The sequence below is a fragment of the Sapajus apella genome, unplaced genomic scaffold (genome assembly GCF_009761245.1).
Source record: "Sapajus apella isolate SASKATOON/1434 unplaced genomic scaffold, GSC_monkey_1.0 scaffold23, whole genome shotgun sequence".
In the NCBI taxonomy this organism is placed as follows: Eukaryota; Metazoa; Chordata; class Mammalia; order Primates; family Cebidae; genus Sapajus; species Sapajus apella.
Genome location: NW_022436963.1, coordinates 2,800,489 through 2,817,682, shown reverse-complemented (window position 1 = coordinate 2,817,682; position 17,194 = coordinate 2,800,489). Strand labels below are relative to the sequence as shown.

The window sequence follows — 17,194 nt, the reverse complement described above, 5'->3', positions numbered from 1 at the left end:
AAACAGATTTCTAGCATTCACACCTTGAGATTCCAGTGGGTCTTGTGTACATCTATTTTTTTAAAAATCACCAAGTGATCCTGATGTTCTTCATTGTTTAACACTAGGAGGTCTGCTGGGAGGACACTGATGGAGTTTGGTTAGGGGTGGGGGACTGGGAAGCTCTTAGGCAGCATGGAGGAGTGCTGAGAGGGCGAGTCTCTTCTGCAAGAAGTAGGAGTAGGTATTTCTGAGAGTAGCCCTGATGATGGGTCTCCTTTTTAGGAAGGAAGGACCTTGGGCAGCCCTGACTCCCTTTGTTAAGTGCCCCATGCTTCCTAAGGTTGGCAGAGCACCTTACAGCATCAGTAATGCCTTACATTGAGTGCTTAGTGCTTGGGTGACATCCAACAGAGTTTCTTGAATGAAGTGGAATGATTTGAGTTTTTTCTTATAAAAGGGCCTCAGAATAAAATATCTGCCCCTTTCACAGTCTCACAGGATCTGTTGGTACAGCTGCACTCAGGAAACTGGGCACTTAAGTTTCTAGAAGTTAACAAACCTTTTCTGTAAAAGACTAAATAATAAATATTTTAGGTTCTGTGGGCTACATACGTGTCTGGCAGGTACTCTTTCTTTTTACAACACTTTTAAAATGTAAAAAAAATTCTTAGCTAGCAAGAAGTACAAAAATAGACTGTTGGCTGAATTTGGCTCATAGGCTATAGTTTACTGATACCTGGCTTGGATGTTTATGCGTGTAGAACAGCTGCACTACACTGCAACTGCACATCAAAAATACAGATTCCTGTGTGCCTAAACAGCTACTGGGACAAAGCAAGGTAATGAACCTGAGGCTATCTTATTATGATAGGGATTGGCCTGAATACTCTGAGATCCTTATGGTGTGTGTGGTCTTAAGAGTAAACAGTGCTGTTCGGCCACCAGAAATCTTAGGGGGATAGATTAGGGAGCACTGTGACAGACCGGTCTGACCCCCTGAAGACCTGCATACTAGTGACTCTGGAGAAAGACAGTTCATGATGTGTTTTCAAGTTTCTTTTGAGAGCAATCTCAGAGGTATCCCAACCTCTGAAGTCCAGCCAGGCATCAGAACATTTGTCAGCAAGAGAATCTCAAGCACTACTTGGAATTTGGGGCCAAATGTTTTATTAGTGCTAGCCTATGTGGAATTCCATCCCAGCAGAAATAATCTGGGAAGGCCCAAACAAGTTTGGCCAGTCAAAATCTGACTTGGCTTCTTTATTATATTCACATTCCTTCTGTATAAATTACTCACACTTCATATGGAGGCGGCTCTGGGTTCAAGTACAATAATATATATATTTTTTTGAAATGGAGTCTTGCTCTGTTGTCCAGGCTGTAGTGTAGTGGTGCAATCTTGGCTCACTACAACCTCTGCCTCCCGGGTTAAAGCTATTCTCCTACCTCAGCCTCCTGAGTAGCTGGGATTACTGGCACCCGCCACCACACCTGGCTAAATTTGTATTTTTAGTAGAGATGGGGTTTCACTATGTTGGCTAGGATGACCTCAGTGATCTGTCTGCCTCGGCCTCCCAAAGTGCTGCGATTACAGGCATGAGCCACCATGCCTGGCCTCTTCCATAAGATCATGTAAGATGAGAACTGACTTTCTTTCAGTATAATCGGAATGAGACCAAGCCTATCTCTTGGAAGAAGAGAAGGAAGTCTCCTAAGAGTATACATGGAAATGTAGAGATGTTAGACATGTTAGCTACCATTCAACCTGGACGGTTTTAGGTATGTGACCAATGGAGGAGTTCTTATTTTCTTGAGGAAGAGGCCAAAAGAAAAAAAAAAAGAGACTCTTGAGAGGAGTTCTTTAGAGTACCCAAAAAAGGATTCTTTCTTTTTCTCATCATGTCTTTGGTGTCATACTTCTGGTTTCTACTGCAACAAAGTCAGTGATGCTCTTTGCTCTAACAGGATGAGAGGTATGGGCATAGTGTGACATCGCTATATACAGTTTTTCCTTTCTTGGGTCAGGGATGTGATGATCTTCCAACCTCTTTTGGGACTAGATGGGCTTATTCTTAAAGCATTCCTTAGATACAATGCCATAGCCTCATCTGACACTCAGATTGACCAGTGCTATTAACCCACTTGTGGTAAATAATGTCATTACTCCCCTTGAGGAAAGCTTTCTTCCAAAAACCATGTTTCTGTTTGTCTTTTCATGAGAAGTGTGTCCCAAGAAAGCCAAAAAGAGAAGCTTTCTGCCGTTCTGATTCCTTGTGGCTTGGAGTAAGCATGATTCCTTTTCTTTTCAATGAATGTAACTGATCAGTCTCATAAAAAATCTTTTCCTGTATCTATACACCTTAAGCTTGCTAAGATTTTCTAAACATTCCAATATGTCCCAAGTTTCTTCAGATCTTAAGTGAATACTCAAAGTAATACACAGTGTTATTGACGGGCTGGTAGCTTTTCTTTTTATGTCTTGTCAGTTACCCAAGAAGGTGAGGCTGATGAGGATTATTAATATGTACATGATACCCCACCCCAGTATTGCAACATTCCATGAAACAAATGAAGATGAGAACAAAGCAGGCAATAAGCAGACAGAACACACAAAAGAGAACTTACACCCAACTATCTTCATCTCTGCATCAGAAAGAATGGGGCAAAAATGAAGGAACAGCACAGAGAAAAACAAGAACAATTAAGACAAACAGGAAAAGAAAGAAACATCACTTGAAGGCCAGTGATGAAACATGCATATTTTTTGTCAGGAGTCAAAGAAAAGGACAGAGCACAAGGGCAAGAGTTAGAGGGTCCTCTAAAAGGATGCTATGCCTGCATAGCTGTCTTCTAATAGATATGTTCAGGGCAGTCCAGAGGGGAGCAGTAATTGAGAAAAGGGAATCAAGAAGGGGAAAAACATCCATAAGCAGAGAACTTTCTAGGACATGGTTCTCAAAGGGGATCCCAGACCAGCAGCATCACCATCACTTGAGAGCTTGTAAGAGATGCAAATTGCTGGGTCCCACTACAATCCTACTGAATTGGAAACTCTTGGGGTGGGCCAGAAATCTGTGTTTTATAGGCCTTGCCAGTGATTCTGAAGCACACTAAGGTTAGAGAACCACTGCTTTAGGAAAAACCTTAGTCGTCTGTTAGAACAACATAATAAATCATAGATGGGCTTCTGATGACAAGACAGAAGACCATTTAATATGAAATTTGGCTCATATCACCTACAGTCAATGATAACCTTAGAAATTCAAGGCTTAGAAAACAGGTTAAACCATTGTACTACCCAAAGAACCATGACAAAGCCCTTTATATCCACTGACTACAGGGTACAGACTTTCCAGGAAAGCAAAGAAAGAGAGCCATAGCAGGTGGTGGCACATCTCTGCTGGTTTAGGCATGGTCTGAAGAAGGGTACAGTCCCTTCTTGAGCAAGAGGTTTTTTGTTTTGTTTTTGAGACAGAGTCTGCTCTGTCACACGGGCTGGAGTGCAGTGGTGCAATCTTGGCTCACTTCAACTTCCACCTCCCGGGTCCAAGCAATTCTCATGTGTCAGCCTCCCGAATATCTGGGACTACAGGTGTGTGCCACCATGCCCGGTTAATTTTTGTATATTTTTAGAGATGGGGTCTCACCATACTGGCCAGGCTGGACTTGAAAGTCTGGCCTCAGGTGATCTGCCTGCCTTGGCCTCCCAAAGTTCTAGGATTATAGGCTTGAGCCACCATGCCCAGCCGAGTGAGACGTTTTATTTTATTTTATTTTTTGAGACAGGGTCTCTCTCTGTCACCCAGGCTGGATGGCAGTGGTGCCATCTTGGCAAACTGCAACCTCCACCTCTCAGGTTCAAGCGATTCTCCTGCCTCAGTCTCCTGAGTAGCTGGGATTACAGGTGTGCACCACTGCACCCGGCTAATTTTTGTGTTTTTAATAGAGATGGGGTTTCACCATGTTGGGCAGGCTGGTCTTAAATTCCTGACCTCAAGTGATCTGCCTGCCTTGGCCTCCCAAAGTGCTGGGATTACAGACATGAGCCACTGCACCTGACCTGAGCTGCTAGAGGTTTTAAATCATTCCTTTCAGGTTATACTCTTTGGCTAATGGCTTTCTTTAAAGTTTTATCATAGTTAATTCTGACACAGGAGTCACAGGAAACAATGTTAACATCAGTTTGTTTACCTGTAACACTTGTCCTTGTCTTTCTTGCCCATCTTCTTAAAAAAAAAAATCTAGGAAAAAACTAAAAATGTGCCATAGAGTTATTTTAGCTTTTGTACTTCACTAAAATGAGTTTAGAAGGAAAGAAAAAGTATCCACAGAAATATGGTGATCAACAAATGTTCAGTTTTTTAAAAAAAGGCTAAATTTCCCATATTTATTTGTTCTTCTATAATCTAAGATGGCATTTCCTGGGTTGGCTCCCAGAACACCAGCAATATCACTGTTGCCTCTTGCTCATTACCATGGGTTGTGAGCAGAACTCATGTGTAGTCATGGCCTCAGTTATGGCAGAGCAGAATATCTCATGCTCACAGCGTCCCTATGTTATGTATGTACACTCTCATGGAAAGCAATGGTAGAATGCCAAAAAGATCTTTTTAGAAATTGCATGTCAGTTACTAGTGTGGCTAGAGTCTGTCTGAACTCTCCCTTACAGCTCTGCCACTATGCTTTGACAAAGACCTATCTGGGCCACCCTGACCAAAAAAAAAAAGACCTTTCCATGAGTGTTTGATAGCTTCTGCCAAATGCTGGATAGTTTTAAAATAAGGATAACAGTTTATGAATACTTCTAATTTTTCAGTTTACTTTATCAGACTTATCACACTGTCATGGTCACAGTTACTGACATTTCTTTCCTTGTTATTTCTCCACATGTTCATGGGTCAAGAAGATGAAATTGCAATTTCTTGTAACTTGGTCACACCAGCACTGTGAGAGCTGAGGGACTGCTGCAACTCAAGTAGCCTAGCTACAGGTAGAGGTGTGGCCAGGGTTTGAGAAAGACTCCCCAAAGGGCTTCTTAACACAGTCACTGTTTCCCAAGATAGGGAATGTAAAACATTCCTATAAATGTTTTTAAACCACAGTGTAAAACATTCTTGCATACTTTTTCTGTTGCTCCAATAGGACCTGCAGGTACAGTCCTATCACTTTGCCCAGGGACTGAAAACCTATTCTGACAGTATATTGGGGCATATTTAGGGGGAATGCCAGTTGTTAACTGCCCACAACTCTGAGAGTGGTCATCGGTGCAAAGTTCTTTCCTCAGGAAGAGAAAGGGTGGAAGAGGGGGCAGATTATGCAAAAGGGCTGCTCTGCCTATGAATCAGTCCTTACTTTCAGCTATAGCACTTAGTACTTCAAAAGCAGGCTCAGAGCCCCACCCTGGGCCTGCCAGGAATACCCGTATTTCTGCCTTGTGGGGAAAATCATATGATGGTCCCTTAGTTGACCACGGGAGGGAAAACGCTTAACCTCAGCTTGCTTCACCAATGCTTGAAATTGCATATTTCCACAGTCATGTCCAGCTGTGTGCCAATGATATGAAGAGATGCAGAATACCCTAAAAAGATTTTTTTTCCACAGATGAGGTTTCAATAATGTAACTTGAAATCAAATTTTGCTGAAATACATTTCTGACTGAAGCTTGTTCCTTTCTAGTCTCTGATCACTTGGTTTTAATCCGATGAGTATGTGAAGACTATCTGGAAGCTAATAACCAAATCTTAGCAAAGTTCTTAAGAGAAAGGAAGTACTTTAAGTATATCTTTTGGAATATACTCCACCACATGAGCCCAGATATCTAATTTTTAAAAGATTACCAGGTCAATTTTGGTAACAATTTATTCTTTTTCAATTTTGGTAACTTTTTTTTTTCCATAATCAAGAAGCCTGACTATGCTTGGGCTCTTTTCCTAATTACCAGCACAGAAAGAGCTAAGAAGCATGTCATAACAGGAAGGTAGAAGCATCCTGTGGTGGTCATTACCCCTACAACAGCTTTCATAAGCATGAAGTCTCTCTAGCATTTAGAGAAAAATATAATTGATCTACTATCCTATGTTTCCCATCCAAAAGACTCTCCTGTGTACCTGAGTAGAAGAGGAGGGCTGTGCATAGCAGCTTGCTCTGCATTTATATATATGCCTCCCATATACTTGGAGGCTTTGTTCTCTGTGGAGAGAGAATGAAGGTGACAGAAAATAAATCTGGGCATAGCCTGGAAAGTTGGACGGCAGCTAGAACCCATCACATAGACTTCTATGCCCAGGCTACCCAACCCTTTGTGTATGTGCTGGCAAATGATTTCGATGAGAGAATTTAGTGAACCACCATGAAGAACTCCAAATAAGTGATATTTAAAGTGATCATCATCAGTTTGGTCTAGCCTGGCGGGGCCTGGCCATTAACAACAAAAGCAAATAAGCTTTTAATAGAGCATTAAAATTCAACTGAGGCCAGGCACAGTGGCTCAAGCCTGTAATCCCAGCACTTTGGGAGGCTGAGGTCAGGAGTTCAAGACCAGTATGCCAGTACTGGGTCGCCTGAGGTCAGGAGTTCAAGACCAGCCTGGCCAAAGTGGAGAAACCCTATCTCTACAAAAATTACAAAAATTAGCCAGGTGTGGTGGTATAAACATGTAGTCCCAGCTACTTGGGAGGCTGAGGCAGGAGAATCACTTGAACCTAGTGGGTGGAGTTTGTAGTGAGCCAAGATCATGCCACTGCACTCCATTATGGGCAACAGAGTGAGACTCTGTCTCAAAACAAACAAACAAATGAGATGGGTCTCCTGAATACAGCACACTGATGTGTCTTGACTCTTTATCCAATTTGCCAGTCTGTGTCTTTTGATTGGGGCATTTAGCCAGTTTACATTTAAGGTTAATATTGTTATCGGTGAATTCGATCCTGCCATTTTGATGCTAGCTGGTTGTTTTGCCCATTAGTTGATATAGTTTCTTCATAGTGTTGATGGTCTTTACAATTTGATATGTTTTTACAGTGGCTGGTACTGGTTGTTCCTTTCCATGTTTAGTGCTTCCTTCAGGAGCTCTTTTAAGGCAGGCCTGGTGGTGACAAAATCTCTCAGCATTTGCTTGTTCGTAAAGGATTTTATTTCTCCTCTGCTTATGAAGCTTAGTTTGACTGAATATGAAATTCTGGGTTGAAAATTTTTTTCTTTTTCAAGACAGAGTCTTGCTCTATTGCCCAGGCTGGACTGCTGTGGCATGATCTCAGCTCACTGCAACCTCCACTTCCTGCCTCAGCCTCCTGAGTAGCTGGAGATTACAGGCATGTGCCACTACACCCGGCTATTTTTTTGTGTTTTTAGTAGAGATGGTGTTTCACTATGTTGGCTAGGATGATCTTGATCTCCTGACCTCATGACCTGCTCGCCTCAGTCTCCCAAAGTGCTGGGATTACAGGCATGAGCCACCACACCCAGCCAAAAATTTTTTTCTTTAAGGATGTTGAATATTGACCCCCTTCTGGCTTATAGGGTTTCTGCTGAGAGATCTGCTGTGAGTCTGATGGGCTTCCCTTTGTGGGTATCCAAACCTTTCTCTCTGACTGCCCTTAGCATTTTTTCCTTCATTTCAACCCTGGTGAATCTGATGATTATGTGTCTTGGGGTTGCTCTTCATGAGGAATATCTTTGTGGTGTTCTCTGTATTTCCTCAATTTGAATGTTGGCCTGCCTTGCCAGGTTGGGAAAATTCTCCTGCATAATATCCTGAAGAGTATTTTCCAGCTTGGTTCCATTCTCCCCATCACGTTCAGGTACACCGATCAAATGTAGATTTGGTATTTTCACATAATCCCATATATCTTGGAGGCTTTGTTCATTTCTTTTCACTTTTTTCTCTCATCTTGCCTTCTCACTTTATTTCATTGAGTTGATCTTTAATCTCTGCTATCCTTTCTTCCACTTGATCGATTCAGCTATTGAAACTTGTGTGTGATTCACGAAGTTCTCGTTTGGTGTTTTTCAGCTCCATCAAGCTGTTTATGTTCTTACCTACACTGGTTATTCTAGCTAGCATTTCATCTAAACTTTTTTCAAGGTTCTTAGCTTCCTTGCATTGGGTTAGAACATGCTCCTTTAGCTCAGAGAAGTTTGTTATTACCCACCTTCTAGAGCCTGCTTCTGTTAATTTGTCAAACTCATTCTCCATCCAGTTTTGTTCTCTTGCTGGTGAGGAGTTGTAATCCCTTGGACAAGAAGAGGCATTCTGGTTTTTGGAGATTTCAGCCTTTTTGTGCTGGTTTCTTCCCGTCTTTGTGGATTTATCTACCTTTGGTCTTTGAAGCTGGTGACCTTTGGATGGGGTCTCTGAGTGGATGTCCTTTCTGTTGATGTTGAAACTATTTCTTTCTGTTTGTTTTCCTTCTAACAGTCAGGCTGCTGCAGGTCTGTTGGAGTTTGCTGGAGGTCCACTCCAGACCCTGCTTGCCTGGGAATCACCAGTGGGGGCTGCAGAATAGCAAAGATTGCTGCCTGTCCCTTCCTCTGGTAACTTTGTCCCGGAAGGGTACCTGCCAGGTGCCAGCCAGAGCTCTCTTGTATGAGGTGTCTGTCAGCCCCTACTGGGAGGTGTCTCCCAGTCAGGATATATGGGGGTCAGGGAGCCACTTGAGGAGGCAGTCTGTCCCTTATCAGAGCTTGGGCACTAACAAATAAAAAACTCAACTGAGAGGGTAGGTCCACTCGTCCTAGAATCTACCCAGACAACCAGACATTTGCCTTTTCTAATCTCCTTCTCCTTATTTGCATCTTCTCTGGTTATCAGACCACCCACCATCCATCTGAACCATGTCTCTACCCCTTCTTCACTCCCAATAGTCCCCTTGGCTCTGATGCCCTATCTGGATTCAGTTTTCCAGCCCTACCCACGTCTGCCTAATTAGGAAACGTGAACCTGATATTGACCTACTGGGACCACAGTTGAAGGTCAATGCATTCCCAATTTATGCCCTGGCTCTCCAATGGGCCTTAGGTGAAATGGATGAGACAATTCCTGAGAAGCTTTTGGCCAGGTAGTGCTATATGCACAATGTCTAATTTATACCATTTGTCTGATCTACTTTTCTGATACATAAAAATGGAAATGTATCTGCTATTCCTACACAAATGGGATTCACTAATACTATATCAAAATACATATATTTTGATATATTCTTTCCCTTAAGCAGGAAGTTGTTGTGAGATATTTATCTTCTAAGAAATGTGATGGAAAAATAGGGTATAAAAATCTCTCCATGAAGGGTTCCATATTCACTCCTACCATCTAGCCTTCATAGGAGACAACAAAGCCTCTCTGCTGGATTGTCACATTGAATTGGTGAATGTAATGTAGGGGCTTCTAGAAAAGAACAAATGCCTGTAAGAGCCAAAGAACCATTGGCTTCAGACTGCAGTAAGCAGTCTGACTTGGGATGTGGAAGATTTTAATAGCTGTAGGTCTCCTCCATAACACAGTTCACCTCCTGCTCAGGAGAGGAACACTAGAGTCCATCCTAACCCATTTTCCTTCCCGGCCCCAAGCAGTTCTGCATACCTGGCATAATAACATCAGGAAATCCCAATTTTCTTGTAATTGCCAATCCCCTATTAAATATCATGGGATTTTCTCTCCGAATCTGTTCCATGTCTCCACGAAGAAGCTGCAGAGATATGATAAGACCTGCAAAAACAAAAGCATTTTCTTAGAACCACAGTTCTACCCTGTTACATAGTACTAGAAAAGACACAGTCACATTTTCCATAAGAAAATGTGCCAAGGGAGGTAGGGAAGAAAAAAAAAGTGCCAAGTTCAGCAAATTTCTTGAGAAAAATCTTGATGCAGAAAGTATAACTTATTTTGAAGAAACATTTTGGAAAGCTAAAGGAATTTAAGTCAAAGTGACCCTAATAACCCAGAGAACTAGTCTATTAAAAACAGACTGAAGTCTGGGAGATTGAGTTGTCTCTCTCTCTGTTCCCCAGCATCCAACTCAGGTCCAGCTGGCTCTTTGGTGAATACTGAATGAGAGGGTTGAACTACATAATTTGTATATTTGAGAATCTAGAGAAATCTATAGACTAGAAACTAACATGGCCAAAGAAGACCTTCAGTCAGGGCATCCCACATATGAGAGATGAGCAAGCTAAGATGTGCTGTGTTTTATGCTAGGAGTATGCCAAAGTGTGCAAAGTAACTTTCTGGTTCAACCTTGCACTGGCTTGCAACAGAGGAGATATTCTGCAAAGAAAAGAGTGTGCTTTGTGGGACTAGCTAAGCCTTAAAGAACTCCATGAGGATTTCAGATCCTTCACATATCTTCAATCAAAAGTTGGGAGTATTTGTAATATCCCCTCAGGTGAGCTGCTTTCTGGCTCACTACTTATGTCCTTGGAGTTTTGCACAAAGTTAGAATCTCCTGAAATTTCCCCCTCTACACTACTTTCCTGAGGGTCCCCACTGCAGCTACTGGCTAGAAGGCTCTAACAGTCAAGCCTCTATGGAATTAGGAAGTGTTACCTCTATAACTGTGAATGGGTTTAGCTGTTAACAGGATGAATAATTTAGATGCAAATCTATGGGTTGACAGGAGGCACCCTCAATGGTCTATAAACTTGTAGCAGATGAACAATTAGAGAAACGAGGGAATAAGGTGTTATGATAATAAATACAATTAAAAGAGTAGTAGCTGGAAGGGAAACAGTAGCATGAATTGTAAAATAAGAATGGTCTAGGAATGGGAAGGCAGGAGGGAATGGAGAAGTAGACAAAGATAGAAGTCAGAAGAGTTATAGATATTTTATCTGGCAAGTAATAGTATGCCAGTACCAGGAATATGTACTCTCAGAGCTGGGCCAAGGCAAGAAATACAGTTCTACTACCGCCTGGACAGAACCTCACGATTAACTCATTGCTTCTGCTGAACTCATGCTTCCCAAGAAACCTTGGTATCTTAAGTGTCATTAACACCAGGATCGTAGTACCCTGAAAAGGCAAACATAGGGTATTCCACTTGGCATTCTGGTTAGATAATCAGTGTTTGGGATTTCAACCACTCTAAAGTAATTATTTTATAGCCTAATCACTGGTGGACTAAACTACAATTAGTTTATGAATCTGAAAAGCTGGGGGCCAGAACCAAAACCACAATAATCTTTGTAGAGAACAGCTTAGGATATATCTGCTCTCACTTCATAACCCTAACTTACTCATCTTTGTTGTCTTTACGTAGCCAACAGAAATCCACTGACTTAGGAGACAGCCTAGCATGAAGCAAATAGGATGAAAGTCTCTATAATTTGAGGGGGTTGTGGTTGGTGGGCAAAAGCAAAAAAAAAAAAAAATCAGTAGGTATACTCTAACCATTCTGCATTGGCAAAGATTGATTTAAGTACCCACTGACTGCCTTTTGTTTATGCATTTTCTGAGCAACCAAAACGGCCTACAGATGCAAAGTGATACTCATGAAGATGTTGACTAAAGGTGCTGAGAGAGTCACAGTTTTTGAGCTACCCAAAGGGATCCTAAATAGATGCTCTCTACCTCTAAACATAACAAATAAGAGAAAAACTTCAAGTTTATGCAAGAGATCAAATGAAAAGGCATGCAAAGAATAAAATAAATCACCAATGGAGGCTATAAAAACCATCTCCTTTTGTAGGGTTGGGATCCTGGAACTTTTGGGTTTCCATTCTAGTTCTGAAACTCTGGGTGATTGAAGCACATACCAAATAATGCTAAGGCATGGTTCTAAGCACAAGAAAGCCTTCATGAATAGTTCAGAAAAGTGACCCACTTGCTCACTCGGTATGCAACCAGTCTCTTGGCAACACTTGATGTTCTACATGCCTATCATCTTAATGGAGCCCTCAAATCAAAGAATTTCAAAGTAACAAAGTATATACAATTTCTGTTAATCTGGTCCTGCTAATTACCTGACACAAGAAAACCATTTTCTTACTGAACCTCTTACCAGATTAAAGAGTGACCCATAAAAAAGTAACTGAACAAAATTAAGACCTATGTAAAATATTAGAGGCACCAACCTGACTTTGTTCTTGTGTCCCACCTCCCCTACCCTTCCTTGTGGAAATGCTGGATGAGGATTAATTATATAAATTAACAGCAGCCTAAGATGCGGAAATAAGTTGTAGTTAATAGTCATTTAAAAATAAATAGAAAACTTGTATGTCAACTGCTTTACCTTCACTTGTTCTTAATACTCTTCATGCTAGTACTGGAACTGTTAAAAGTTCAGTTTGTAGCTACATATCTAAGAGGCCAACAATGGAAATGAAGAGCCACATCTATTAAAGTTAACATAAAAGAGTTACTGCTGGATGACACATTTACTCTCAGCACTCAAACCCAATGTAGCAATTGCTTCTGCATTTTTAAATTATGTGACTTGAAGGAAAAGCACTAGTGACTTTTGAAACAGAACTGCAAGGCAATGAACTGCCCATGATATTTAACAAAGATGGATAAAAGTTTATAGCGAAGTAAACTAATTTTCAATAAAGGTGTGGCCGGGTGTGGTGGCTCATGTCTGTAATCCCAGCACTTTGGGAGGCTGAGGCGGGTGGATCAGTTGAGGTCAGGAGTTCGAAACCAGCCTGTCCAACATGGTGAAACCCTGTTGCTACTAAAAATACAAAATTAGCCAGGCATGGTGGTGCATGCCTGTAATTTCAGCTACTCAGAAGGCTGGGGCAGGAGAATTGCTTGAATCTGGGAGGCAGAGGTTTAGTGAGCCAAGATCGTGCCACTGCACTCCAGCCTGGGCAACAAGAGCAAAACTCCATCTCAAAAAAATAAAAATTAAAATTAAAAATAAATAAATAAAGATGTATCTTTAACTAAGCAGACTAATAACCACCTGAAATATTCCTTGAGCAATCTATAAAATTCTCTAACACGAAGACCCCAGAATCCGGCAGTAGAAAACCCATGCTCAGAAGCGTGGCAACTGAGTAGAAAGGCCAAGGCCTGGAGTCTGGAGGCCGGGTTCTACTCTTGTTTAGTCACTAAGTCTTTTCGCTGAGCTTCAGTTTCCTCATTTATTTAATGAGGGTATTGAAACAGGTAATGTCCAAGGTCTCAATCAGCTTCTAACAAACTTCAAAAAGAAGCAGCCTATTCCTCATACTGACTTTTCCACAACTACACAGAGACCTCTTCTCACTAGACCCATCCTAACAGAGGCTTTCTGAAGTCTGTGGTGCCTTGCAGAGAGGTCTTTTCAACACTGTTTAAATGGCAAGTATCTGTGAGTTCTAGACAAAAATCGACACGGAATAGGGCACAGTTCCAGCTTGCGCTGGGGAGCAAGACAAAACTCATCATCTTAACCTGGTGAGGCAATGGTAGAAACTGCTCTTTCATGAATTGGTACTACCATCTCTCTTTTTAAATATTCTCTATATGTTTTAATCATATTATGCCCCAAGAACATGTGTCAAAGGTACCTCTTTATAAATCAAATAATAAAGCAAAGGACATAACAAATATTGATGTGAGTGGTAGTTTCCCAAATTGCTAGTAACTTTCCTGTATTTTCAAAACAAAATTTTATTTGTCTCTTGCTTTAGCCTAGATTTAGTGCACTGCATGGAACTACATGGCATCCAGTCATATGTATAAGGGAAAACTGTCATTTAAAAATAGTGAGAGGCTCTCAGATCTCCCCTAAACCCCCGCTAGAATTTTAGAGGAATCAAGTTGTTACAGTTAAAGGTCTCAATCTTGGCAGCCTCTGTTGTGGATCTCCTCTAAGTATCTTCCTGGTTGAGCATCTGCTCACCCTAACAGAGAAAAAACAAAGTTCTCTACAACATGTACTATTCTTTAGAAACTGCTTGCCTCTCAGTGACTTAACGCTGTCGCTTAAAGACAACTTACAATTTCCAACAAGGTCTATGAAAGTTAAAACAAAGAGGATTATGTAAAAGAGGTTATAAAATGATTTAGTTGTAAAAATCGTCAGGAGTAACATGGTTCTGTCTACATTAGATAGCTATCTGTAAGGGTCTATAAAGGCATATAGGCTTTTAAATAATGCTTCTCATTTAATCAGGCATTAATGTTTAACTTAGAAAACAATATGTAGAACTGGACTGAGATTTATAGAAATTATTTAAACAAAGTTGTTAAAGAAAGGAAGGGAAAAGGTAAAGGAGAAGTTTAGCTAAGATGACGCTTCTTTTAAATAAAGATTTTCCATTCTAATTTCAGAATGACTGAATACTGGTGACTAATCACTGATTCTCATTATGATCAGTTTTTCAGGAATAAAAAGAGAAGTGTGTGATGTCTGTATCTATGTAGATATCTATCTATATACATACAGAGATATTTATTTGGCTGAGTATAATCTTTGTTTAGGCAAACACAGACTTTTTTTTTTTGTTACATTACAAGGTAACAAACCCTGCAACACTTTTGCTCACTCTGGATTTGAAATAGAACTCAAGTTACCTATCAAAGAATATGGAACCCATCATAGAAAAAACAGAAAATGTATTTTGGTCAGTAGATATTAGGGAAGGCCTCAAATTATTACAAAAATAATTAGTAGGAAATGCCTGGGCAGAAGCATAAATGTCCGTAGGGAATACAGCAGCCAATCTGCACCACCCAACTGAAGTGCTATATGATTAGCAACTACAAATGCAACACAAAATGTTCTAGCTAGAGAGGTACCTCACCATGGCTGGCGCTGGGGGCAGAGTACTTGGCACTGGACTTTCGGATGATGTTCTCGTGGATCTGGGACCACTCACTCTCATTGTTGCACCTGTAACAGAAGGACAGGTGTTATGGCACTCAAGTATTTTAAACACCTGGTCTGATATTACAATGTGTAACACTTAAGTTCAAAGGGAAAATGATCCCTCACTTTCCTAAAGAAATAGTGTTATATTTTACTAAATTAAACAAGGCTCATTTCCTATTAAGCAGAAAAGACATACTTGGGCAAAGGGTAGAAACTCTAAAATGAATTTCTACATATTTTAATTGGCAAAATTCTTCCTCTCAGAAGTAGCACTATCCCACATGAAAAGTTGTTTTTTCTCTAGCACCACACTGCACACGTGTGCACACACATATACAAAGGCCACAGAGGAAAGTTCCTGATAGAGGAAAAACATTTCCTCTCAACAAGTACTATTGTTTTACAACTGCTACAGCTTTGGCTTTATACTGTCATACAACTGTCATTATTACTGGCCCCAAAGGAAAGCCCTGCTAAGCTAAGGACCATGTAGATACCATTTGCATTTAGCTATGTTTTAACCGACCAAGTTAAGAAGAAAAGCATGGGAAAGCAGTGGGCTTGATTTGCCATGAAGTCTTCTGTGGTCAGGGGGAAGGAGGGCTTAGCAGAGAAAGCTGATGCCTAAATGTATAAGAATAAAGTTCCTACCTACGAATAAAGCTCCTTCCTAGGAACTATGGGATGGAGACAAAAGAATGGAGACAGAACAGTGCACTTCTGTTAAATTCTGATGTTTTATTATCTTCCTTCTAAAGGTCAATTCCTGGAGAACTGCAACCACATAACCATTTGGAACACAGTTTAGGAACACAGATTAGGAATTCCTTATCCTAGTACAGATACCTTGACAAAACAATTGAAAAAAGATGAGGGTAATCTTTTGAAAATTCCATTTGACACTCAGGGAGTCCCCACAGTCCTGGTTCTACTCCCTCCCCTGTTGGTTAGGAAGGTATAAATCTACCTGTTCCAGAATACAGGACCCATGCAAAAAGGAACAACCCATGGAAATTTCCATGTGTTACTCAGAAGTGTCCAGTTCAGCATGGCTATTTCCAGGAGGAGACCCCAATAAGTTATAGAATATGCCATCCAATAGTATGAAGCATTTCAGATCTCTAAATAAAAGGGTTGGAATAGAGTCTACTCAGAGATAAGGCGGGTCAGTTACTAGTTTAATTAATTCTGTTAATTACCCAGTCAGTGACATTTTGGACTCCTTAGCCATACAAATATGCCTCATTTACTCAGAGCTGTTGTGATGAATTGTTAAAGGAAGTTCTCCCAGTTCAGGGCTCTAAGAATAACTTTCTGCCTACAGAATTCCTTCTAAACAAGGAAAAAGGGAAGAGTAACCTTTAAAACAATCACTTGTGATTTAACAGCTCAGCCGGAAATTAAAAGCCTTGAAAATTACCTTCCCTACTATATGGGGCAATTTCAGTTTTTCTCTAACAAAATACTCACTGGTCCCTTGGTGGTATAGCGAAGCTGAAGCTTTGTCAGTCATACCAACAGTAGCAATCTGCATTATTTCACTCACATCTACCCCTTCACCCAACACATACAATTCAGATGCTAGACAACTGACAGTCTATTCCTGCCATTCCTTTCCCCTTGCATGTCCCTTACCTATTGGTGACCTTCACAGCTCTGCCTTCAGCCAATTTCCTTCTTACCCTACAAGCCTTCCTGAGCAATCTCATCCATTCCCATAGCTTCAACCACTACCAGAGGCTGCCAAGCTCCAAAGCCTTGTCTCCAGCCCAGATTTATCCTAAGCTCCTGATCTATACGGCCAAGAAAATTCATTTCTCCCCAACCTCTCTGCTCTCAGAGATGCCCTCTCACTGAGAGGAACTCTCTATCTTACTCTTCCATTCTTTTAGCAGCTTCCTTGTGTTATACCTGATGTAGTTATTAAAGGCATGTTTAGGTAAAATTGCTTTCTAAACCCTTAAACCTCATTCTGTGGTGATAGATGTGCACCTTCTTTCTTTTTCCTTTTTCCTTTTTTTGAGTCAGAGTTTCACTCTGTCACCCAGACTGGAGTGCAGTGGCACAAATTTGAGTCATTGCAACCTCCACCTCCCTGGTTCAAGCGATTCTCGTGCCTCAGCCTCCCAAGTAGCTGGGATTACAGACACCCACCACCATGCCTGGCTAATTTTTGTATGTTTAGTAAAGACAGGGTTTCACCATGTTGGCCAGGCTGGTCTCAAACTCCTGACCTCAAGTGATCTGCCCACCTCAGCCTCCCAAAGTGCTAGAATTACAGATGTGAGCTATCACGCACAGTCTAGATGTGCAGCTTCTAAGGCTATTCTTACTAGCCTTTAATTTGAATTAGTATAAAGAGCAAGTGGGTTTTCAAACCCACAGAAACGCACAAGGATTGTATTAGTCACAGTCTC

General features: G+C 41.1%; 1 protein-coding gene across 2 annotated transcripts in view; it reads right to left on the bottom strand.

The window, feature by feature from the left end:
• The window catches only part of DOCK3 (dedicator of cytokinesis 3), a 664,292-nt gene that overhangs the window by 145,859 nt on the left and 501,239 nt on the right, over positions 1–17,194 (bottom strand). For both annotated transcript variants that reach the window (XM_032290004.1, XM_032290005.1), the window contains exons 13-14: positions 14,710–14,798; positions 9,560–9,685 (exon numbers count right to left, since the gene is read on the bottom strand). In XM_032290004.1, the coding sequence (XP_032145895.1) occupies positions 9,560–9,685; positions 14,710–14,798 (215 nt within the window). The remainder of the gene's footprint in view (positions 1–9,559; positions 9,686–14,709; positions 14,799–17,194) is intronic.